Source organism: Scatophagus argus, chromosome 6 (assembly GCF_020382885.2).
Source record: "Scatophagus argus isolate fScaArg1 chromosome 6, fScaArg1.pri, whole genome shotgun sequence".
NCBI lineage: Eukaryota > Metazoa > Chordata > Actinopteri > Scatophagidae > Scatophagus > Scatophagus argus.
In genome coordinates, this window is record NC_058498.1 from 10,781,544 (window position 1) to 10,807,538 (window position 25,995).

General features: G+C 41.5%; 3 protein-coding genes across 3 annotated transcripts in view; 2 read left to right on the forward strand and 1 right to left on the reverse strand.

The window, feature by feature from the left end:
* The window catches only part of rnf13 (ring finger protein 13), a 37,138-nt gene extending 35,410 nt beyond the window's left edge, over window positions 1–1,728 (reverse strand). The window contains exon 1 of the mRNA XM_046390629.1: window positions 1,493–1,728. The gene's annotated coding sequence lies outside the window, so the exon portion shown is untranslated. The remainder of the gene's footprint in view (window positions 1–1,492) is intronic.
* Window positions 1,729–3,234: 1,506 nt separating this feature from the next.
* Window positions 3,235–8,424, forward strand: LOC124060701 (protein ANKUB1-like). Its single transcript, XM_046391950.1, has 6 exons — window positions 3,235–3,506; window positions 3,912–4,055; window positions 5,498–5,714; window positions 6,172–6,286; window positions 6,367–7,266; window positions 7,909–8,424. Exons 1-6 carry the CDS (start codon window positions 3,417–3,419, stop codon window positions 7,988–7,990), a joined length of 1,548 nt encoding a protein of 515 aa, XP_046247906.1. The 5' UTR covers window positions 3,235–3,416; the 3' UTR covers window positions 7,991–8,424.
* Window positions 8,425–10,334: 1,910 nt separating this feature from the next.
* ppp1r2 (protein phosphatase 1, regulatory (inhibitor) subunit 2) lies at window positions 10,335–25,475 on the forward strand. Its single transcript, XM_046392257.1, has 6 exons — window positions 10,335–10,729; window positions 16,850–16,957; window positions 17,315–17,398; window positions 20,029–20,138; window positions 21,651–21,824; window positions 22,630–25,475. The coding sequence occupies exons 1-6, from the start codon at window positions 10,599–10,601 to the stop codon at window positions 22,647–22,649; spliced, it is 627 nt and encodes a 208-aa protein (XP_046248213.1). The 5' UTR covers window positions 10,335–10,598; the 3' UTR covers window positions 22,650–25,475.
* The last annotated feature ends 520 nt before the right edge of the window (window positions 25,476–25,995 follow it).

Here is a 25,995-nt window from a genome sequence, read left to right on the forward strand (position 1 = left end):
TCTTCAACCTGGCAACACAGAAGATCTATGCAATCAGTACAGCTTCAGGGTGGGCAACCAAGATTAGTGTCACCTGCTCAGTATCTGACTAAATGTCAAATATGGTCACGATCTTCACTCCTGTTCCTGAGTGATGGTGTTCAGTAATGGACAGAAAACATTATGATGTCATAGTGAAGTTGAGCTTTGGCCTTTTGGATACACAAGGTCATCACTTCACCATTTTATCCTATTAAACATTTGTGTTTGCCCATCAAAATCTAGTTCATCCTTGCATCCAAGTAGACGCCTGTGCTAAATTTAAAGAAATTCCCTCACGGCGTTCCTGAGGGACAGACAACTCGAAGACATCTCGGGCCACAGTTATTGCCAGCACTTGCATACTGGTGATTAACTAATCACTCTGCCCAAAACCGATAAACCTACTGATATATCTTTTAGCCAAATACAAGCAATGTAAGAGATATTCATGAACGCTCACCTGCTTTATCTGCCCAATCAGCACAATTCACTTTAAAAGTACTGGGGTTCTGTTTTAAACCTTAATCAGATCTGTGTACAACAGGAGTGAGGCTTTCTTATGTAACTTTTCATTCGTACCGTCCTATTAATTCTGCTGATATCATCTACTTCAAAACAAAGTCTCACACACTGAGGACCTCCAGTAAAGCACGCCGCTCTGTGAGGACGCGGCATATCAAACAGTCATAACCAGACATCGAATCATCCACACCATGAGTGGGTTTTGAAAGAAGGTGGTGTGGCAAAACTTATTTTGTTATGTGTACATTGCAGCCAAATTCGAGGCACCTCCGTTAATTTACTGATCCAATGTAGACATCTAGCAGTGGGTGAAATGGAAAAAATGAATATTGTGAGAAATATGGCAACATCATCCAACATTCAAACCAATGCACCATAATGTACAAGGATGAGAGACAATAAATTAATCTACATCTACAACTATGGGAGACACACTATTTGCATATATGTAATTTTTATTTTATTGATGTGGCAGGAGAGCCGGAGTAACACCAATGATATTGGCTGTATGGAGGCTCTTCTTCAAAACCCAAAAGGGAAGTGAAACAATCACATCATGAGAACTGCAAGCATGACTAAACATCAAATGACATCAATCACATTTTACTAAAAACACTGAGGTAATAGTGACACGGTCAAATTACTACAATCACTGATTTTTAGAGGATAACATAGCAGATGTTAAAACATGTTGCCATCAAAGCCAAACATAACCACAAATGAGAAAATCGAACTAAACTTGAAAAAAAAAAATTACAAGCAGTAACGTTAATGTCAATCAATTTGGGGAAGCTACAGTTCTTTCAGCTATACTTGTACACATAAATATCTCAGTGGTCTGATGTGGACACCCGAAAAGGTGTGCAGCTAGCTACAAAACCGAGTGTCCTGTAGCCCTGTTAGCATGATGCTAACATGGGTAGCTAGCTGGCTTGTCGTGGGTGTTTACCTTTATTTCTGCCTCGAGGTTATTCTTTGCCCAGAAATTCAGCTGCTGGCAGTGACATCGCTCTTCTTTAGTACGCGTTGTGTCAGGGAACATGTACAACAGCGAAGATTTTGGATGCACTTCATCCCGTTTGAACGGTGAGTGCGAGAATATGAACATTAACGTGACAGTTTAATCCCCTCCGCTAGCTCCTTCTTTCATGTGAGAGCGCAAACTTCCGACACATGGATCCCGGTGCATTCCGTCTCTGATTGGGCCAATCAGCTGCCAATCATTCCATTCCGGAAATTACTCCAGACGTAAACATATCCACGTGATGGGACACTCAACCACTTGCTGCCCTTTTCAATTTCATCGTGAACTTGAACTGCTTGAACCGCTTAGCCAGTCTTTAATTACATCTTTATTTGAGCTACGGCAGTATATTTTAGGCTAAGTGGCAACAGAATTGGATATTTAAAGAAACTATATATTTTAAGTGGAAAACTCTATTTGCCATCAACATGTGTTGACATCCTGACGCTTTTAACTCTCCAGCACCCTCTGTAGTAAATGGGGTGCATCTCTTCAGGTTTCCTTGTGTATGATCAGTGTTACTGGTGTTTTGGTGTAGATGCCAAAGTGGAAAATAACAAAGTGTATTTACTATAAGACTGGCAGATTAAAACTATGGGGTTCTGCATGTAGCAATTGTTTATCTATCTGTGGCACTGTTACAATTTCTCGAGGTTACAGTATATAAAGACCATTAAAACCGACAGCATCCCTAATTCGTGCATTTTATTTCAGTTGTTTTTTTTTTTGTTTTCTTTTTTACAGTTAAATATAAATACATATATATATACATTTATATACTTACACAATTTATTCACATAATGGAAATTACAGTGCCCCCTCCTAATCATCCAGTGCTAGTTATAGAATATAGAAAAAAACAAATTAAAAATGCAAATTTGTGCATGAAAAGCACAAAATTAGAAACTGAGAAACTGAGCCACTATTTGCTGCAAGCCAAGACAGAACAGTAAAAACACCATGGACAGCTTCACATTTTAAAAGGCCAAATGCAAATTAGCAGACTCCTGTAAAACTATCAAAGAACATTTGAAATGACTCTGACGTTCCTCCAACACATTGTAAAACCACTGAGAAGTCCTTTTGTTTTCCAGTAAAAGGCAGAGCGAAGAGCTGACGTGACGCAGTGTCTGGGTAGAGGCCACATTTCCAACTGTTATACATGAAACGGTAGACAGTTATCGTGCTGTGTTGTATTGCTGTGTAATGTCTTCCTCAGATAGTAAGTCTCCAACTACACCTGAACTTTGTGACTGAGATTCCACGTACATGTGGGGAAGTCAAATTGTAAAAACAGAGGTCAGGTGTACAGATTTTATGAGATTAAATCGAACTCCAGTTTTGTGCCTCAATAATGTGCAACACAACATTTTAAGACATACATACATATGTTTCTTCTTTGTGATTTACAGTGTACTTAAAATACAGGCCTTTATCATTTTGTCCTATGATGTTTCCTCTCTATATATAAAGTTATTTGAGACTTATGATAAAGAGATACTAAGAGTGCATATTAACATGTGTTCAAGAACAAGTCAGAGAGAGAGAATAAGAACATATAACATATTTATGCCATAGATTTATACCACTTGTATTTTGTCACCTTTTATCCACATTTCTCGCACTGTGAGATTTTTGTATTTCACATTATTGAATGATTGTATGCTTATTCAACTATAAATACATTTTTTTGCTGACTTGCGAGAACAGACTCTTCAGAGTGGCATGCTTTCCCAAACGCTCCCCACCCAGCTCCTGCCCCCTGACTGAAGAAACACACCACACACACTCCTCTGTCTGAGGAAGTGCCTCAGGGGAGCCAAACGGACAGAGGACGGATACCCCGACCATGAGGCTATTAATTTACTTTGAGGGCTCCTGTGACCCTTTTGACATCAATCCAGATGAGACTGTGGGGGCCATGAAGCAGATGGTGAAGGTAACAAAACGCTACAACAGCGGCTGTCCAGAGCCATCGCTGTTAATGGACCTTCATTTCTTGACAAGTTTTGATTGCATTTTGTACTAGAGGGAAAAGAGACTGATGGGTTTCTCACATCTTTAGCATCGTGTTGATTGTATTGGTAAAATACTGTGCATTGCAAAAAGGTTTTACGTATGATTTTGTCTGTACATACACTGAAGGTAAGAATTATTACCTATGTTTTACTTGTTATCTTCTATGTCAAGAAAAAGCAAATTTTTTTCTTTCACTGGAGAATTTTTGTATTCAGTTCACAAAGCAAAGCAAGTGCACCCGCTGACACTGAACTATCAAGAACTTTGTTTCTTGGTCAGAATGCTATCGCGGCTCCGTACATTTACACTCTGTTCCTGTCTGTAGGATAACTTTCTTATACAGCTCAGAGATGACAAGCAGGTCCGGCAGTACATTGAGCTGAGCTACGGTGGTGCAGCGCTGCAGGACAGCTGGGCTCTGTGCGATGTGGGCATCACTAGAGGAAGTGCCATCCGATGCCTGATAAAGGTACCGAAGCGTCCAAAGGAGTTAGAGATATGGAGCCGTGTTGCAGCAAAAACAGTCAGTTGTTGAGGATGTTGAAGTGGATCTTTGCTTCAGGTGTAACACTAAGGAAGTTGTTTTTAAAAATGCTTGAGAGAAACAGGTGACTGCAGCACAGAATCTGCCTTAAAATCTGTTTTATTTGCACCGAAACAAAACTTTACAGAGTCTTTGCACGTGAAAACTACAACTCATGAACTCCATCAAGGTCTGAGGTCACTTATACAACCTCTGCTCCTTAAACTGGTGCGTATTTATTATCTTGCTCAACAGCACTTCAGTGCCGTATATACTTGCTGTGACAGGAGCTTAAAGCTGGGCCTTTACATTGTCATCGTTCACTTCAAAAACACATTATTTTTTATCTTTTCACTTCAGGGCTGCTTAAATTAGCATCTTACCACATACATATTCATTGTTGGGGATCATTTTTCATCAAAGACATCCTTCTTCCAGTGAACGAAATCTGTCTGAGACCGGTGCACTAACAAGATGTTCCCATGCGAGCAGCAGCTTGATGGGAAATGAGTTTATGGCTGCCTGAGATCCTTAGTTTGTCCCCATTACTCAGTTTTTAAGCAGTGGGACACATTCCAGACTCATCACTGGGCAACTTTCTGTAAAAGTTGGTAAGCATGTGTGTGTGTGTCTGTGTGAGTGTCCCATTCAGCTTTTGTTATCATTTAACGTCCTCTCATAAAAATAGTTGTTTTCTATGGGCCTTGTAAGGTTTTACCCCAATTTCACTGTCCAGACTTTTGTATGTCTTTGTCTGAGCTACTTTGTTTCACATTCACATCTTGTGTGTGTGTGTGTGTTTTTCCTCCATGTAGACACATTTTTGCATATTTTAATTGGTCACTATTGGTTCTCAGGTGTGTATATGCATTCAGTCAAAAACATTTGTAAGATGGTAAATCATGTACTGAGCTTTTGCAAATATGTACACTGCAAAAAGCATTCAGGTTCTCCGTTTCCTTCAGCAAAGTAGTGGAAGATGGCACTTAATTTATGTGAATACACAAAATGTTAACCACAGGAGGGCAGCAAACGCCTCTTTGCCCTTTGCCTGTATACTCTTTTTGCTATATTTTACATTTAACAAAAATATAGTTCATATTAAATTTAAAAAGATATAATATGACGTAAAACTATTTGAGTTATTATGTGGTCATGACTGGTATATGGTGGACATGACTTGCAATAGCTGCAAACAAATGAAATATAATCTATTACAAGTTATAGCAGTTGTTTATTTTTACAAATGCTGTAGGTTCAGGTTCAACACCTCTTCTACAGGATGTGATTTTTTTTCTAGCTTTTTTAACTAAACACATGGATTCACCTTGAGAGTCTTTTATCGTAATTAACTGCAATGCCATTGTGCCATTATAATTATTTTTCAGAGTGAACTAAAGCCTGTGTTGCAAGTGTTCAATGCTGTGACTGGAGAAACCTTTCCAGTCATGGGAGGTGAGGCTCTTCTGCATATGTCTGTTGCTGGACTGAAAACTGTGGTGTCCATACAAAGTGTCCTCCCTGTCAGCACCTTCAGACTGAGCACACCCACTGGTGTGCATCTCTTTGACTGCAACCAGCTACAAGACTATGCCATTGAAGTTGGTATGGACCATTTATTCTCTGAGCTGCTATGTGACTGATGTGTGTAACTTCATAGTGAGTGCTATCTATGATTTAAAAATACTGTACTGAATGGAGTTGGCTTCAACTTGAAAGGAGAGAGTTATAGACAGAGAGTTTCTTCCTTCAACCTGCCTCTGTTCCACTTGGCTCTGTAACTCAATGGGATTTCTCAGAGCTGGTGTCTTTATTCAGACTTTCTGAAAACATGGAACATATTAAAACCTAAATGGGCATCAGTTATTGTTCAGGATAGTCTTTTTGTCAATATATAAAAAAGGCTCTTGAATTCAACTACAGTTACGGTCACGCACTGTATACTGACATGCTTCATTTGCTACACAGCCAGTGTCAACGAGGCATAAACCTAAAGCCTCCAATATGAAAAACAATTTTTTACATTTTCTTATCTTTTCTTATTCCTTTTTTTTAAACAAAGGCACTACACTCCGTCTGGACACGTGGGATGGATGGGTGGAGTTCCTCCAGGGTTGCCTCCTGGGCCACAGATTGACAGTCCAGAACCAAATGTCAGAGAAGAAGTCAGTGATGAGGTCAGGATTTCCCTTCAGGAAATAAAAGTGTGACTACAAATTTACAATAAAAGTGAATCATTCTTGCTTTGCCTTTTCAGGTTTCAGCAGCAAGTAGCCCTCCACATCGCTGCCTCATTAGGCCACCTGGATCTGGCAGACTGGCTGCTGGAGAAGGGGGCGCATGCTGAGGAACCAGTGGGAGTCCATCCGTACCGCCAGTGGTGCCACCAAACTGCCCACCGAGACACCGGAAAGTGTCCCATCCACGTAGCTGCAGAGAGTGGTCAGCTCCTCATCCTCAAACTCTTCATCAACAAGAACCTTTTGATTCTGGCTTGTCGGGACCCTGCAGGTTGCGACCCTTTGAAAGTTGCTCTTCAGCATGGTCACAGGGACTGCGTGCGCTACTTAGCTAACAAGTTATGCTCAGTAATATCCCTGGCAAACATGTCTCTGTCCCTGCGTATCTACTTGCAGATAAAACTGTGGGTGAGTTTGGGGCAGAAAAGGGCAGCCTCCAATCGATACCAGAACACCAGTGCTGTCTTCAAAGCCGGGGTGGGTGATGCATTGCTGGTAGACGGCTTCAACCAGCTAAACATGTCTTCCAAATCTAGGAAAGCTGTGACCAAAACAAGCAGAGGAATCAAGGCCAAAGCTCTGCAGCCGTTACCTCCCATCAGAAACTTGCTTCCACCCTCACACCTCCTCTCCAAAAAGGCAGCACCCCAACTACCCAGCCAGCAGTCTGTGAACTTTGGTGACTTTAAAGAAATGCAGAAAAAGCAGAAACACGATCTATTGGATGAAATCTATGAGGAAGACAGCAACTTATGTAGGGGCAAGATTATTCTCCCTCCAATCACCAGCAGAGAAAGCTTTCCAAGACCGGTGTTTGCTCGTGCATTGCCAAAATCTTCCCACATTGTGGAGTCCTTCTTTTACCACCGTGGCAGAACACCAAGAGAAAAAGCCATATATTGCTTGGCTATGGCCAGGTCTCTATCCTTTTTACTTTTTATGTTCATTTGCAATAAAAACACAGCTTGAAGGGTTTCATATATTCCAACTCGTTTGAAAGTGACAGCAAAGGACAAAGATGGGCAAATTTGCACCATATACATTTCTTTGTCTTTAATTCTGTCTTCTATTTCTAGTTGCTAATTCAGTTTTTGCACAGATGTAGGAACCGCTCATTCTGTTCAACAGGATAGCTGCCTTTACTCTTTAGTCAGTGGAACATGGTAACTCATTAATTACAATAAAGATGCTGTAGGGGCTTCTGGAATTAGATGGACTTCTGCTTTTACATTTTTTTTAATTTGCATTAAATGATTGGATTTGGTGGGAAATCTGAATAGCTAGAACTTTGTGACATAAGATTTCTTTGTCTTACTTATGTAAAGATTTTACTCTGAGGTAATGTGTAAGAGAAAGGAAACATTTGGAGAAACACCTGCACTGTCTAAACCACTGACATAAAACAGAAGCCACTGATTGCCTCATTTTTTTATTTATTTTTTTTACTGTTTACTGTACAGTTATATGTATTTAAGTATCACATTTAGTTGACTGATGATTTTAAGATGTTAATCATATGACAGCTTTCATTTACTGTGTCTCATGTGTGTCTTGTATAGTTGCTTCACAGAGAAGCCTTGGGTGAAGCAGCTGAGCATAGCACGGACATTGATCAGGAAGCATGTCCACACCATGGCCTGATACTTACAGATCTCCCTGGCGCCACAGACAGGTCCCATCTCGATCTGCCACTCTTCAGCCCAAGTCACATCGGTCTCCTAAAACACGGTGGACCACACAGAGTCCTCCAGAGGGACGACTGAGGGGTGTATCCCATGCTTACTGTGTTATTGAGAAGGAAACCTTTTCAAATTCCTGCTGTTTGCTTAACAGAGATATAGATATTATGGATATAGATAGAGTTCTTTTATTATTTTTTTACATACAGGAAATTGAAAAATTCCTTAGTGTGTTCTGGTGTGTGACAAAAGTCCAAGTGGGGACCAGCCTTACAGCTGAAATGTTTTGCCTTTGCTTAAAATTTTGGATTCAGAGCGTCAACATGCTGGATCATCACTATGTGTGTAGGTGCGCAACTATGCAGTGAGCTAGACACACTTTGAATAAAGGTTGAAAACAAGGGTTGGCCTTTGAGGTTTTTCCTGGAAACAATTGTGAAAACCTTCTGAAAATGTCTCACATCAAATATCTCATTTAGTAATTAAGAGATGATGCTGTGATGTTACAGCATTAATTGCCCATTACATCCACACAGTTGTGTTCATTTCCTCATTTTCACCTGTAGAGCACCAGCTGTGTTTGAAATGTTTTATCAGTCATGTCAACATGAGATAAAATCAGTTTGTCTTTTTTAGAGTGCGCACATTTTTCTCTCTAATCTGTGTCTTCATCAGGCTACGTCAGTGAGCGTGATTAGTTAAGTGCACACAGCTGGCACGCCGTCAGCTTAATTGTAGGGTATTTTGAAGGAAAATATACTCTATGTGAGCTACTTTATATATCATCTAACTTACTCTTCTCTGACCTCACAGCCGGAGTCAGTAAATAAGTTAGCTGCTAGTGCTATTTGGACATTGGCTGCTCCGTGAAACCGCCTGAACGCGCAGCGCTATCATTTGATGTTCGTGTTCGCTTTCTGTACACGTTATGATTGATACGTTCATGGACAATCCGCGATAAGGCCCCGCGCCTCCGCCCGTTACAAACCCATCAGAGAGACAATCACAAAACAAATGTGATAAAGCTCATAATGCTTTAACGAGATCATTTGGGAAGTAGATAAAAAATGTCTGTAAATATTTGCTTAGTCACTGAACTGTCAAAATGGTGACTGTGACACTGGTTGCTACTAGCAACAGAATGTCCACTGAAACCAACTGCCCATGGCAGAGTACTATCTGTCATTTAATCTCCAACTGTCTGTTTATTTATTTTTTTGTGTGTCTGGAATAATACACAGTTGCCCTCCTGAATCACATAATCTCTTTACCAGATATCTTTTCTTTTTTTCTCTTTTGCCTCTCATCTTTACGTGAAAATGAATTCTTCATTTTCATATATTTTGCCTAACTCACATGAACATGTCATCTGGCTGATTTCATGTCACTTCAAGTCACTCCCTACCCGGTGCAATGTACTGTAAGTGTACACATTCAGTTACCATACGAAAACTTGATTTCGAAACAATATGCTAAAGCTACTGTGCAACTTATAAACACGCTGAAAATATGAAAAATTGTGATGAAGTATGACGCCCCCTTTAACTTAACACGACAAACGCTGGTTGTCTTCTGCCTGACTCATCAGTTTGCTCTCACACACTCAGCTTTATAGTGCCCTCTGTGGGAGATAAATGACTCAAAAACATTTTCCTGCAAGGTGAGAGATTCCACATATATGACTTTTACAATGGCTTAGAGGATGAAATGAAAGATAACATACTGAGGGTGAACTGTAGTATTTTTTTGCACATAAATATTTATTTATTAATATGTGTTTTTGCTATTTAAAGTGACAGTAAAAGGGCACTTTCAGAGTGATTGATTTCTTTCTTAGCTGCATCTATTTTTCAAATATATTTCAGTATTTTGGGGGATGTACACAATGCAGGGAGGGATCATTAAATGCATACAGTATTTACAGTATAAGAAGACTGTGCTATTTGATAGAAATGCAAAAAGGGTTGTTGATGGGTTCTCAACATATTTCAAGAAGGAAAAAGGAATAGGATCTTAAATACAAATAGGATGAAATCAAAATTTAGCATTTCTAATAGGCATATTTTTGAAGGAATATCATTTTTAAGGCCTACAGATTTGTGCCTCATACTCTTCTTATGATTCATTCCTGTATTCGCCTTAATTTCTAAAAGACAACAACATACGCCATACTATTGTTGCAGTCAACAATGCCTAAGACGAATGGAACTTGGAAATTTCCGAGCACAGACAATGCAGCATTTGTAATTCCCATAGGACCGTGTAGCCTCATGTTTAAAAATCTCGCGATGTTATGAGCCTAGCCGACCCGCTGTTAGTGCTGTTGCCCCGCCAGTTCGTGAACAACCGGAGAGCAGACATGCACAGCCGTCAATGGACGTAGGACCCTTCCTAGGTTTATCCCGAGTTTACGGAATTGCACTGCGTTATGACAGCGAGCATGTTTAAAACCCAACCTGTCTTTGTTAACTGAGACACAGAAATCACAGAAGCGTTATCAGAAAATCAGTTGAATACACATAGTTGAGACAGCCAGACCAGCCAGACTGTCTGACAGTCAGCGTGTGGGAATGGCAGCTCCCCGGCCGATAAAAGGCATCCTGAAAAACAAGAACAGCGGGACAAATGTCAAATCGCTGCCCGACGACGTACAGGCAGAGATTTCTGAACAAGCCCCCGGACTCTCGGAGGATGACCAACAGTAAGTTTTCCTTTTCGCTGTCGTGACACTGGTAGCCAGGTAACGTTAGCTAGCTAAACACTTGTTAGCCACTCTAATGTTACTTCCCGTTCAGGGTAACTGTAACGTAAAAGTCATTCCTTTGGTTCTTAGGGCTGGTCAATAGCATGCGTTGTGTATGTGAAAACTTTTGCTCGTTTCTTGTGACTGTGACATCGTTTCTGCTCCCAGATGGAGTCTTGATCATATGTGTAACCAAGAGCTAGCACTTACCCCTACAAGCATATTGTCAGGTTAGCTTGTTCGCTAGCCAGTAATGTCAGAGTTCACGGGAGTTATCTTAATGTCATTAACAAAACTCCGCATTGTCAACTTGAGGCAAAACCACAAAAAAATCTTACCATCGATTCGTTTAATTTGATTTAGTGATAAGTTTTAAAAAATGTGGGTAAGAATTATTTTCAACAGTGATAACAAGAAACCAAACGATGACCATAATAGGATAAATGAATACCAACATAAGGGCAGGTCGCGCTCTAATGCGCGTAGTAATTAAGTTTTACTAAGTTCCTCGCATAACCTAATGTTGACTTAGTTTGGTGCTATAACTTACCTTCCAATATGTCGGTAAATTTTGAAATACCTATTTCAGTAAATTATTTAACGCCCGAAGTTATGTAGTACATTAACGTCATTGTGTTTTACCGTTTAGTTAGATAGATAAATAGATACTTTATTGATGCCGAGGGAAATTCAAGATTCTCCTCAGTCAGTGAATTACACGTTCAAACACTCATAGATGCACATGAAAAAGTGTTTGTTCTCAGAGTTACATCTCAGAGAACAAACACTTGACTTTACATCTGCCACTGACAGGTGTGACAGAAGCCTGTGCTGGTGCTGAAGCTCCAGACTGTGTCAAAATAAGACTGTCCTGATCGATAGTCTTGGACCAGTCTCTGCTTTAGTTTTTCTGCAGCCATCTCATAAGACTGCTGATGAATATTCCCCATTGTCGTTCATATCTTCAGATGTGAGGACATCTCACATTGCACCACCTGACTTCCATCCTAATATTGAGCCCTATGATAGTTTGACTCATTCATCCATCCGCGGTAGAGGACGCCTGACTAAAATATCATGCCTATTGGATGGCAATATTGAGGCCAAGAGCAGTGTCAGGACTGCTAAACCGGGTGTTGTCTAATAGGTGCTTGACCTCAAGGTTTGGTTGACAAGAGCTGGAAGTTGGTTTCTGTCCATGGAACCCTGCCTTCTCCTATACACTGATATCACTGACACTTTCTCTGTGGCAGTGACACATAGTGCCCCAGGTCACCAGCCCCTTTTTGGTGGCTTCACTCCCTGCCCCGAAGGAATCTGCATGCAGAGTTTCCTGAGCGCTGTTGAATTAGGTCCCCTTACTGCCAGCATAGTCAGAATTTAGCTGGCGTTATAATAGAATTGAATATAAACTGTATTTAAAAGCTACTTTGGTGTACCTCACTGCAAAGCCCATCTGCCAGTCTGCTTTAAAAATACAATGTGGAAACCTCTACAAATGAAAGCATTCCTTGACACATGCTTCCAACAAACAGGGCTTAAAACATATTTATGTGATCATCTCTATATTATTATATCTTTGGTGCTACCTGGAGATTCAAGTTGTGCTTAGCAGTATCATCAGTTGAATCTGTGTGCAGATATTTGAATCCCTTTTTAAAATCAGATCTAATACACATTAGGAGTCGATGATTCATCAACAACCATTATATGGCGCATGGTAATTACATTATATCCTGTCAAAATATGTCAGCCGCATGGTTATTCTCTATATGTCCTACCAATTATTATGCAAGGTAACCAGGAAGTTAAGTAAAGATGAACGTTGAGTGTGATTTATGTGCCTCCTGCTTCTCCCAGTGCCGGCAGGTCTAGTTATTAGCCCTAGTCCGCTCTGAGCTACAGTGTGAGAAATTAGGCCATAGAAGGATAGTAGTTATTAGTGAATTCCATTCCCAGCAGTGAACCAAGCTTTTCTGTGTCAACACAAAAATAGTCTCTCTTTGAGTGATGAGGAAGTCAAGGAAAAAAAAAAAGAAAAGAGGTTTCTGGAAGGATCCTGTGTGCAGCCAAGCCCCAAATCCACAGAGAAGAATCAGGGCTGACCTTGCTGTAGTTGCATTGTTATTGTCAGCTTTGAGTCTCAAGCAAACACACACTCATCAGTCTGTACACCTACTGAGTGCATGTGCTTACATGTCTGCACATACTCCAGCATCGATTTTTATTTGCTCATATATTTTTTTGAAACATTTTTTTATCTCTTCAGTACATGTAATTTTTGTGATTGCTTCCATAAACCCAATAACAAAAACAGCACTTTTTTCGACTTACTTGTATGATGTCATCCCCTATTCTGTATGCTAAACTTCTGAAATATAACCTATCAAGTCTTAACTTCTCGAGCACCATCAAAGTATTGGTAAGCTTTACGTCTGCCATTATTCACAACAGTAGTGTTCACAAAAAGCTTGACCGCAGCCCAAAAATATTTTCCTTCTTAACTCTCTTCATTTGTGCAAAACATAATCGCGCTATGTTAACAGCTCTTTCTGCAGTATCCAGAGGATATCCTGAGGTAGTCTCACAAATACCTACCTCCACCACCTGTCCATGTTTAAACAGCCCTGCTTTGCTTACTTAGATTTGTAGGAAGACCTCGATGACATCACCCTCAGTGGTTGCTATTGCTTACTGTCATTAGAGTATGGCCCTTTTGATGCCTTTTTCATATCACCTGCAGCTCACTTTCATTTCCTTTTGGCACTGTATGGCATGGAAGGCCTTGGCCACTTTTTAGACTGTCACTTTTGTTATCCCTCAGTCATTCACTGTTATCAAGTTAATGGTGATGTGCGAGCCTCACACACAGTCTTACATAATTCATGGATGCTTCCATGAAACTGAATCTCTCCTACACTCTCTTTGCAAGACTCATCCTGATTGCGTGATGGACAGTTTTGACTGGCGGGCAGTGAATCTGACTTTCCATAATACTGACAGAAAAACACCACACAAACGGCTCGGACATTTTATCCTCCGGTGTGCAGGTCAGGCGAGGTCAGCTGTGTGCACAGAAAATGAATATAGTTTCTTTGTTGTTCAGAAATGTCTGGAACTGATGAAGTCAGAATCGCCAGATGTCTGTAAACATCTGGCCTGCAATGATAAAGAGTACTAACTGCTTTAAGACAAGGCAGCAAACCTGAGTGAACATAACCCATTATCTGTCTTGTTAGGATTTCCTATCAAACATCACAAACATTTGACCTTTGAAATCATAAATTGGTGTGGCTGCAGCGAAAATCTTTCATGTTTTGTGGAGGACATGACCCGTCCATCACAACCTTACCATGACTGCTGATGTGGTCGGCGAATTCATCGTTCTGCTTCTCCTCTGATGCACTTTTTCTCTTAATTCTGGACAGATGACGAGGAAGGCTTAAGAAACTGCTTTAGTCCTAAATCTAGTTGGCTATCCATCAGACTTTGTGTAATCTTTTATCATGCTTAGTGGTGCCTGAGGAAGGGGCCATAGGAGCAGCCATTTGCACTCATGTGTAGTGTGAGCCAACAGAAAAAGGCAGAAATTCGCTGTAAAATGGGAACCTTTCAAAGACCGTTAAAATTGGTTGGGATGCCCCCCCCCCCCTCCATGACTGGCACGTATCCTCTTCCCTGCCGCTATGAACATGAAAAACAGTATGTGGAAGCAATACATTTTATCTATTTCAGCCCAACTACTGTCTCCGTTGTGAAACAAGGGTCTGCTGCTGTTACTCCCGGTGGGTTCCTGTCAGTGGTGGAGAGCGCCGGTCTGGACCTTTCCCCACTGCCCTCTGATTACGCTACCTGATAGCACAGCTCAGCTCTCAACGGTGACTCACTCTATTTAATGAGTTTTCCTGAAGCGTTATGTGGCCAGCTGTTTCCCTCCCTCGAGAGATACTCATCATCCCATAAGAGATACAGCTCCATATTTAGTGGGTGCTGGTGGTCGGTGCTGTCCATTTGTGTGTATCGCAGAGGCAGGTGACCTGTATTTAATTGTAGTTGTTTTTTTGGGTTTTTTTTGTTTTTGTTTTTGATGAATGAGTGAGTAAACAGGATGTAAATGCAACAGCAGTTTGTAGGAAATAGATCTTGGTTTGGTGCTCCTGGGATGTGTTGCGTAACCAAACACGCTCTAGAAGCACTACAGACTTAGTGACATCTAACACATCATCCTACACACTCCCCCAGATGTTAACTCAGAGTAGTAGTTTTGTTTCAGTGTTTCTCAGCTCTGAGCTCGTTGTTTTTTGATTTAAGCCTTAGGGCTTTGTTGTTGCCTCTGCCAGAGAGAGTATTTTTTTCTTGTCTTATGGAAATTGTCATCCTTGAACAAAGCCCCAATATTGATATTAATATTAGGTTATATTAAGTTATTACAATCATATTATATTAGGACTTTCCTCATAAAATCCGTCTTGCTGTCTTGATCTCGTTCATGTCCTCACAGTGTCACAGAGTCTTGACCAAAACTTTTTTGAAGTTATTTTTATTTAAACAACACAAACTCACAATGCCTCAGTGGGCGTGCAGATCGTGTCCCATTTAATGTTGTGGAAATCTGCCTGTTCTCTTATGGAGTACAAATGTTTCATGTGCAGTGCATCAGTTGCCTTTTTCCCCAGTGTTTGTCACACAGATATCTTTCTGCTATTTTCCCAGCGGTCATTCAGGGTGGACAAAGTAATAGAGACACTTGTCAGTATAGTGCAATGCGGTTCAACAGCATCACAAACTGCCACCTCCAAAATGAGCATACAGTTAAATCAACATGTCTAAAACAGTCTCACCACTTTAAAATTGATGAAGGTGCAGTTTACTGCAACATAACAGGAAAGAATATAAAAATTGATTTCTTATACTTCCTCTGATTTGCAGCTTGTCACGGGACCTCAGGAGAAATCCCCCTCTTTTTAGTGCTGTGAGGACGAAGTGAATGATGTGATGTATTTGTGAAGTCAGCATGGCTCAGGTCTGTTTTGAGTGAGGGGTGTAGGGGAGCTCTGTAGCAGCAGACAGTGGATTTAGCAGCTCTTTCCCATTTCCCACCCCCTGCCTATCTGTCTCCCATGATACCCAACCTTTTGTTCCGTCAGCAAGGTCTGGACTGCTGTAAAGTAGCTTGGCAGGAGAGGCTAAGGAGAGCAGAGGTGGTTTAAACCAAACAGAATAATTCCCAGAAGCACCTGGATTTATAGCTTTAGGTTTCAGGTCAGTTGGTTCAGAAATAACAGTTATTTTATGGGTATTGTGCTAACGAGACAATGAAAATTGCATAGGCTTAGGCTGAAAAGAGTAAAGAAAATCCAAATGAAAAATGGACAGTGAGGTAACAGAACAAAGCTATAAAAAGATGTGAAACCACCGTACCACCTCCTCTCTCAGGAACTATAATGGCAGGTGTTCTGTCCTCATCCTGTTGAGAAAAATTTCTCATTTGGTGCAGATTTACACTTTGTTGCTGCTAATATCCCCTAGGGATTTGAAAGGGCAGCAAGGATTACAGTAATTTTGTGCAAAAAGCCTCGATGGAGCACGCAGAGGCGACAGCCTTATTCCCCAGATGAGAATGGAACCGTTTGAGTGAGTAGGAACAGGTGCGTTTCAGGAAGGTGGTACAGAAAAAAAAGAAAAATCAACTCTAGAAAAAAAAAAGAAACAGTTGCATCAAATGAGTGTTGTTTGACTTAAGACCTCATCCACTCACTGCTTATCAGCCTCGACGCTCACTCAGACCTTTATTCACATCTGTGATGGATTACCTTGACAGAAAAGCAAAATAGCTCTGTCACTTTCTTAAAGTCGTCACATACCAAATCGGGGCAGATGACATTTATGGGCCTCTTTGCCTGTGTGTTCCCAAAATATGCAGTCTGAGTGAAAACTGGGGCACGTTCGGTCCTAGATTAATTCTGGCCACTCTCCTCCCTGGAGCGATCTGTGGGATGGAACGGATGGATGTGCAATGGTCCAAGTGGAGTGTCCGTCATTTACTTCTCACCGTTTTCTTCTTTGATCCTTTTACAGGAAGAAATCCCAAAAATGGGATGAGATGAACATCCTGGCTACATACCATCCAGCTGACAAAGACTATGGACTGATGAAGATAGATGAACCCAGCACACCTTACAACAGGTTAGAGGCGTCTGGAAAAATATTTTATTTTTAATGTTACATTTGAAATTATTAGCAAGCGATCCCTCTGTCTACCCCAGTTTAGAGCTCTAACCAGTGCCAGTGTAGAAGAAGTGAGCTGGCGTGTGTGTCAGCATTACGGAGATGTTTTTCAGCAAGTTTGTAATCCAATATGTCTGTGCTGCGGGGAAGGTCACCCACAGACCTTTCCTCTTTCCTGCCTCTCCCTCCTCAACTTGTCTGTGTTGCGTCTGTCTCTGTTTGTGTCTGTATCTCCTTTTCCCCCTCACTCCTCCATCCCTCCCTCCCTCACCTCATTTTCTGCTTATCTACACTCACCTAATTTCCATCTTTCAGGATGGTCGGGGATGAAGAAGATGAGGGTGCGCTGAGTGACTCGGACAGCCACGGTGGACTCCCAGCTGATGACCTGGCATCAAAGTAAGAATTGCATGGGAATTGAGGGAACCAAGTTCAGGAGGGGGAGAGAGGGGAGAAAGTAAGCGAAGACAGGAGGGATGATTAGGTTGGCCGCTATAATAGCTCTGCCATTTACCATTTATTATTTATTTATTTTTGGAGTTGCTGGTGTAGCGAGTGCCATTTATATGTGCTCACTCTCCAGTGTGGGCCACATAACACTTAAACACACTGACCAATGTCCCTGTCCTCTAACAAGCATGTGTTGTAACAATACCTGATAAGAGTGAGTTTGCTGTACAGTCTCTGTTGTCTTTAAAACACTCAGTGACTGCTGTGTTGCAGCATTTAAAAGTTTAAAGTGCACCGTGCCAATGAAGTTGTAATACCATTGTTGTGCACACACAGTGGAAGAACGTGAAACAGTGTATTGGTTAGGTTTACCAAACGCACCCTGACAGACTCCTCCTTTTTCCAGTGAAAGAGAGTAGAGATGAGAGAAAAGGTCAGCAGTATACTCAAAACTGAATCTTAATCCGGCATGTCCATAGACTGCAAACTGAGCAGACGAGAGTGTGTTTCACTGCAGCTCTGTTCAGTCAGTGGTTTAAAAAGTACTCAAAAGTCAACAGTTAAACTAAAACCGATCATTTTAGATCCTACCACCTTAAATGTCAGAGTCTTCTGTACCTTTGCAGTAACCTGTGTTTGTGTGTGTCGATGCGTATTCCTGTAGTTGTGGGGACAAAAATCTCTTTACAGTCACGCTGTAACTTATGGGGACAAAGTGCAAGTCCCAGCAACATAAGGGAAGTATCATTGGTAGAACATACTGTGTGCTCACAGTATAAAAGCACCTGTAAGATGAGTTATAGATCAAACACACATGATCAAACCCCATGTTATTGTGTGAAGGTTAGCACTACATTGTGTGTTGGCTAAACATCATGTGACAGAATTTCTTTGTTTTGGTGGAAACGTTTCCTGCATTTGTCACCCTCGACCACAGAAGCTGCTGATCAATGAACAATGGTTTTATGGGTGTTTCCCATTAGCCTTGAATTCCAGGGATAAAGGAAAAAAACAACAACTTATATTTCTAAATCACATTGTCTGTTGGTACATGCTGCTGAACAGCCTTATAGAAATAGCAGTTTTGCGTGATGCAGTTTGTGAGACAGAGCATGACAGTGAGACAGTTAGCCAAAAGCTGACTGAGAACACACTTGACCCTGTGCTACTTCTACTTTGATTAGATTTATTTTAATACTGACATTTGCTGTGTCCTGAGGATACTGGAAAGAAGAAAAAATGATCTAAAGCTTTCATTTTTGGGTCGTGGCTTTATACCCACCTGTGGAGAATGCAAAGGATCACCCACAACACAGTAAAAGCAGAAGGAAGACAGAATAATCTCAGAATACATGTGCCATTGCCAAGATGTTGTCATCTTTTGAAAAGCAATATTAGTTTTATATGTTTGCGTAGACTGTTAATCCATCAGTAACTGGAAGGTTTTGGCATTAATGCCTCAGACCCACCAAGCATTTTGATTTTGAGTGTGATTTTCATGTCATGTATTTTCATCCAAAAAAGAACTCCTCGACAGACAAAAACAACTAGAGGGCAGGAAGCCCAACCCCTGCAATGTCTTTTTTTTTTGTCGGGGGGGGGTTGGTTGCAACCTGACCCTTAAAAGTCTTTCTGTATTAAGGAATGTATATCTGCCACTCAAAGCTGCTGGACGGAAATGGGAGCTTGAGTGTATTTGCTGTGGGCCATCGTGCTTACATAAGTGCATTGATGCGGGGACGGGATGAGTTAGTTTGAGCGTGTGCGCCACAGAGAGCGTAGTGATTAGCTCCAGGCTTGCAAGTCAATTAGCTCCCCTTTGTTTACTTCCACGCCGAGTGCTTTCCATTGTTTTATGCTAAACCCTCTGGACACTACCACAGCTGCTCTTTTCCGCTCTCCTCCAACATGCGTTCTGTCTCTTCTCGCACCCATCACTTATCCCGCTATGCTTTTCTTAAATTTACTTCCCCCGTCTCCAGTTGCCTACACCACCTACACCTTCTCTCTTCCTTCACATCTCTGTCTTTAATTTCCCATCCGCTTCGCAAACCTGCTGCCATTATCGATGCATTTTTATTTTTTTTGCAAACTGTGGGGAAATTGAATGTCTTCTTCATGGTTGAGTCAGGCCTGCTTGGTGGTGGTGAGTACAGTAAATGCTTAGCTTCCCTGGGGCAGTTACACCGATTCAGTACCATCCGTTGAACCGTAAACCATTATTCATGTTGTCCTCTGCCGGTAAAGCTCTTTGAGAGTGTGTGAGATGGGGATAGTAGCTCTTGTTATTTTTGTCTCATGCGTGAGTACTCATACACACACAAGTTCACTCTCACTGTGCGTACTCTCGCCTCCCCCTCACGCCTCGCCTAATGTCTCTCCATCTGTGTTCTTCCCATCTATGTTTCTCTCGATACAAAGCCTCTTCACAAGTCTCTGCACAGTGACTTTAGGAGGGTCACCTGTTTTTATTTGGTCTTTAATATGGTTGAAACACCACACAGGAAAGGCAAATAAATGGCAATGTAAATACCCTAAAGAGACGATTTAACATAAATTTGTTTTCATTTTCTTTCCAGGCTGGCGGCAGCGGAGGGCGCCGAGCCTCGCTTCATGAAGGAAGAAGAAGAAGAAGAGGAAGAAGAGAGTAGCGAGGAGGAGGAAGAGGAGCTGAGTCCTGAAGAACAAGGTAAACGGGGGCATTCTTTTCCTTTTTATTTGATTACACGCTCGCCAGTTTCAAGGCAATATTACCCTGATATCATGATGATATCATGTTACTATTTCAGCATTAAGCAGCACAGTCATAACTCAAGAGCTGAATGAGAAAGGTGCATCTCATTCTCCATGGTAACGGCGGTTTGTTGCTGATGGTGGCGAGTGCATCCCACTGTTCACCTGTTTATTTATATCCTCCACCTTAATGCAAAGCGTCCTCTGCAGCTGTGAAGGAGGCTGAATGCAGAGTGACAGTGGAGGTGCTGGTGGAGAGGGATCGGTTTGGGAAAAGGCTCGAGTGTACTGTTGACCTTTCTGTGACACACACACACACACACACACACACACACACACACACACCAGGTCAGTATGTGTTTGACCGTTTACTGACCTTGCCCTTCTGTCTGCACTCTCATACCTCTCACTCTCAGATACAGAGATGTCAGTTGAGCTGCTTAGCGCACACACATACACACATACACACACACACACACACACACAGCAGTATATTCATGACAGGATAGATTTTGCCTGCAAAGTTTTCATTCTTGCCCGTTGTTCCATATTTATATCTGAACTACGCAGCAGGTAAAAGCAAGAGATCAGTCTGGAAACTGCAAACCTGATCGATTATAATGCAGCTGGAGAACCGTGGCCTCAGCAGTTTTTGACACACCAGCTCTAAAAGTGCACACTTGTGCCACCTGATGGGAAGTTTTAGCATCAGTTTGCTGCAGATGGAGACATGCTGATTCAGGTTAAAGAGAAATATTTTCTCATGTATGTTGTTCTATGAGAAGATATGCGTAGTGCAACTACTCCCAGACGAGCACTGATGAAATCAAACGGCTGTATGGGTCGACTCAGGTCTGTCTACATGTTGGGCTTCTGCCTAAAGAGCTGCACTGCAGTGCCTGGATAAAATTGTTCTGCATCTCCACCTGTCACAGATGTGTGCACATTAAAATCCTACCTGTCACATGTGAGCCATCACTCATGCTTATGGACACAGAGCCTAAATATGACCTGTATTAGCCTCCCACAAAGTCTGTGTCAAACCCTCCTTTTTTTTTTTCTTTAACCACCACAGTATAGCCAGATAAGTATTTGGACAGTGAAGGGAAATCTTAATGCTTCAGCATACCAAGACATTTTGAACAATGCTATGCTTCCAACTTTGTGGCAACAGTTTGGGGGAGGCCCTTCTCTATTCCAGCTGTGTCCAGGTGCACAAATCAAGGTTCATAAAGACATGATTGGATGAGTTTGGAGTGGAAGAAATTGAATGTTTATGAATTTAGAATGTCCATCTTAATATCTACAAGTTTAGAATGCCGTGTAATGGTCAGCTGTCCCAATACTTTTGTCTGTGTAGTGTATTTACTAAGCAACTTCCATGTGCGAATGCTCAGCATGTATGATCACATCAGTAGTCGTACTGCCGACCACATAAAGAACCACCCAAATGTGTCTTCCCCTGCAGCCAAAAAGAAGCATTTTCAGATGATGAGGAAGATGCACTACAATGAAGGCATGAACATCAAGCTGGCACGCCAGCTCATTGCCAGCGAGCTTGAAGACGACGAAGATGCCGACGAAGAGATGAGGGACGACACAGAAGAGACGGAGGAGATAAACGTCGACCCGCCACAGGAAGGTAAGCAGAGGGAGACCGCTTTCCTGCGATAATTCGGATGGTTTCCAGCGCAGTAGTTTTTCAGTATGTGGAAAGACGTGCGATGGTGTGGTGCTCCTCGGACTACGTGGGTGAAGTGAAGAGGTTCAGAAGTTAATTGCTTTGCGCACTGATGCATGCTGTCAGTTTGGGTGTCACTAGACTGAACGGTTGGCTGCTGTTTGTTTGTGCTGCCCCTGAGGTCTTAAATGAAGCCTTATTAAAACCCACTGTGTACATGGGCGCGATGAGTTAAGGGATTGGGCTTTTTTGGCCAATGTAGCGATCCTGTCTTTAGGCCTGCAAGTTTTTCATAGCAAAAAAAAAAAAAAGAAGAAAGATTAAGATTGGCTTCTTTAAGACTGGCTTACGATGATGACGATGCGCGCTTGTTTGTTCTTTGCCGGGATTCAAGATTTCTCTTTACACAGTTTCTCTTTACCTCAACGTTATGTAACATTGAGGTGGTAAAACGGGGGAAGAGAAAGTAAAAAGATTTTGTCTGGGCAATAAAACACACGAGTGTATTTCACTTGAGGGCAAAAACAAACTTTCTTACTGCAGACTAAAAGTAGTGGAGAGATGAAAGTAGATGTTGACTTTTATTTATTTATTTATTTATTTTAAGGATAAGATGATTAATCATGAATCTGTTCAGTTTAGTTATTCTGGGGAACAAAGTACAAAGAAAAGAAATTTGGATATATATATATATATATTCTAGCTCCGTCCAACTTTCTGTACTTTTTACATCTGTGTGCCTGTTTGTCTCCTGTTGGCTCTCCAGCTGATTCTCTGGACTCGTAGATGAGGCGTCTCTCCCGGCTTCAGCCCCGTGTGTCGGCTCGACATCCAGAAAGACAATGCCGCTGCACTCTGTGTTTCCAGACGGACGATGCCACTGCGCTGTGGCCATACAGCAGACACCCGCTTCACCACCCACATAATCACCTTCGACAGCCAATAACCTCCCGGTCACCTGTCTGTCTCTACTGTTCCTTAGAGCTGTGCAGTATAACCTTCAAACACGCCGGTTTTTAACTCCCAGCATCAGTAGACACAAGCGAAGACTGTTGCTCCCTCCCCCTTTCTTCTCCTCCTCCTCCCTCCTCCCTCCTCCCTCTCCTGTTGCCAAGAATTTCCTCCTCCCACCTCCTCTGAACTGGTGTCGCACTGAAGATAATATATGATTCTGACCCTGGAAAAGGAGGATCAAGGCCTTTTTTTTTTTTATAAAAACAAAAAAAGAAAAAACAACAACAACAACAAACTGCTGGATAACCAGGACTCTCATCTGGCTGCTGCACAGTCCCCAGACCACAGAGCCAGCACGTCAGTCCTGGTGGGAGCCAGGGGAAACCCCACAGCCTCACTAAAGGCATATCTGAGACATGACGACGGCGCTTATAGTCTGTGCACTTCAGACGGCTTTTTTATTTTTGTTTCGCTTTGTGATCCACCGCTCTGTCGCATTTTCCTCTTCTCCTTTAAGTACTTTTTGTGATAAAGGTCGGACACCGTGATGACCGGTCGGGTTGTTGTCTTTTTGTTTTTGTCCCTTTGGCTTTACCTGGTAATTCAGGTAAGCTGTTTATGTGGTCATGATGATGCAGGAGCTTATTATATCTTAGTATAATAGTACAAGACAACGTAACGACATAATAGTAATGTCATTAATAAAAAAAAAAAAAATTCCAAATTCGACACACGCCCAACAGCACATACACATGTATACTGTGATGTCTCATTCTTGCAGCTAGTTGTGTATTTTCTGGCTTAAGATCAAGTGAAACATTGGTTGTAAGTGTTATATTGGAACTTTGCCCCCGGACGTCTTAATTCACGTTCTCTCTTAACAGGCAAGAACAACACATAAAACCTCATTTCAGATCCTGGCAGTTTTAAAAACATGTATACCTCATGAACCCAAACTGTAGGCTGCCCCCCCCCCACCTCCAAATTGAATCCACTGATAAATTTGGCATATGAGTGGCCTACCAAGAGATGTTTTTCTTTTTCCAGTAACAACCCAGCATTTAATCTGATTTGCAGTTCCTGCTCCTGCACGAGTCTCTTTTGTAGAAGATCACAGGGCAGTTTTCATAACATGGAGTCGTTCTTCTGGCCCCTGTGTTTGTCCTGACCACAGCAGTAAGGTAATAGAAATTGGCTCTTTATAACACTTTATGATTTTATGATTGTAGTAGTGGGACAGTATTGAAGTCCCCGCCTCTGAGGCGTAGTGCGTGCTACTGATGAACAGGACAACGTTCTGTGTTTAACAAACTACAGCTTTCAGCACCGGGCTCTGATGTAGATCTGACAGTGAAGAAACCAGCGCTCGCTGTGCTCTCGCTTAAATGACTTTGTGTGTGTGTTTAACCTGTCAATGCGTGGGAACTTCACCAGGAAGGTACTATCTTCTGGTTTGTGTTTTCCCCCTTCATCACACTTAATTTAACGTTGTCTGATCTACTCAAGTGTCCTGTACGACGCAGCTTGGGGATGTCACAGAAAGAGTATTTAATGATGCTACTGACTTTATTTAAAGCAGATGTTGGCGGTGGGAGAGTCGAACCACAAAGAGGTGGAGGTGTTTCGAGGATTTTATTTTGTTTTTTTTTTGTTTTTTTTTTAAATTGTTGTGACTGTGGTACATTTCAAGTATCAAGAAAGTTTTAGTTTTAAATATTCATTGCATTTGACAAAAGAAGTGATGGGGCCGGGGCTGGGAGGGGGGTGGGGTGACAATGATCCTGGTGTGACAGGAATTGCACTCTTAAAATTGTTGTTGACCATCAGTTTCTGGGGAGCCGTCCTCAGTGCACACTCACTGTAGGAGTCGACTGAAGAACTCGATGCCTTGAGAGAAAATATGAAGGAGCCCTGAGTACATTTTGTGTTGTGACAAACTTAATTTCCCCCCCAGACCCTTTAATTCCTCACTGTGATTGAAAGTATTGAGCATAGTTTTATGGAAACCTAGAAGCTCATAGACCAACGGTGTGACTTCTGCAAACTTCCCTTTGTGTTTTGTTTTGTTTTTTCATTCATTCTTGTGGTTAAGTATTTGGACCTTTTTTGTTTTCTCCATGTTAATATTTAAAGCAACTTCTAAATAAATTAATTGATATAAATAAACAAACAGACAAAACAGCTGAGCGGTTCAATTGCTGCGTGATTCTTGTAGAGAAACGGGAATATGTCTGGAGATACAGGTTTGGGCATTGTAAAGAGAAGCTGATATGATTAGTTTATTTTCTCACTTAGGACAAAAGGACAAAATCGTCCAAAACGCGACTGATTGATCACCCCGTTAGGTGGTTATTTACCTGTCAAATGTGCCTCTGATGAATTTGTGTGTAAAACGAACAGACTGTTCTCCATGTCATTGGTTTTTCTTTTGCCTCACATGTCCACTGCTTTTTGTTTTCGAACCACTACTGCCCCGTTTGCTGTGTTTTTCAAAGGATGACAGACGGTCCCACGACTGCGCTGTGTGTCTGTCTCAGACTGATGTGGATGTCGGATCCACGTGTTTTTGTATTTGCAATTTGCATGTTCTTAATCCATCAGACTTATGTGTATTCTGTTCTGTTTTTGTCTCCTACCATTAAACAAATGTTGTTAGGATCCCAGTGTCTTTTGTGGTGTTTGATTTAAAGGACAATGACATGGAGACAATTCGGATCAGCCATGCAGGTGTGGTTAGTTAGAAATTAAGATTTTTAAAGGTAATCCATCATAACAAACTCAAGGCTTTGTTACACTGTTTGCTGAAGGAATTATTGTTGCTTTAAAACTAATATTAGAAGTTACTGATGTCAGTGCAGATAAATTAATACCGCTAATATAACTTTATCAACAATAGAAGCGAATAAACTTCCCTGTGGTGCTTCATCTACTGCATGTTAGATGTGTTTCTGTCTCTGCTTGTTGTTTTATATACCGACAGACAATAACAGACAACAAAGTCTAAAACTTAATAGAATATTTTGTGATCTTTAAGTAGAGATAAACAGAAATAAGGCAAAACAAGTGTCAGTAATTTAATTTATAAAAATCTAATGCATGACAAAAACAATGTGAGATCCTCCTGGCAGGCCTGTGCCACACATTACATGTATTTTGACTTTCTTAAAAGTGTCATTTA

Excerpts from the sequence above, each read along its gene's own strand:
- LOC124060701 (XM_046391950.1), top strand. The coding sequence starts at position 3,417 with ATGAGGCTATTAATTTACTTTGAGGGCTCCTGTGACCCTTTTGACATC. Across the intron at positions 3,507-3,911 it reads CCATGAAGCAGATGGTGAAG|GATAACTTTCTTATACAGCT; the intron begins GTAACAAAACGC and ends TCCTGTCTGTAG. Across the intron at positions 6,287-6,366 it reads GAGAAGAAGTCAGTGATGAG|GTTTCAGCAGCAAGTAGCCC; the intron begins GTCAGGATTTCC and ends TTGCCTTTTCAG.
- ppp1r2 (XM_046392257.1), top strand. The coding sequence starts at position 10,599 with ATGGCAGCTCCCCGGCCGATAAAAGGCATCCTGAAAAACAAGAACAGC. Across the intron at positions 16,958-17,314 it reads CCCAGCACACCTTACAACAG|GATGGTCGGGGATGAAGAAG; the intron begins GTTAGAGGCGTC and ends TCCATCTTTCAG. Across the intron at positions 17,399-20,028 it reads GCTGATGACCTGGCATCAAA|GCTGGCGGCAGCGGAGGGCG; the intron begins GTAAGAATTGCA and ends TTTTCTTTCCAG.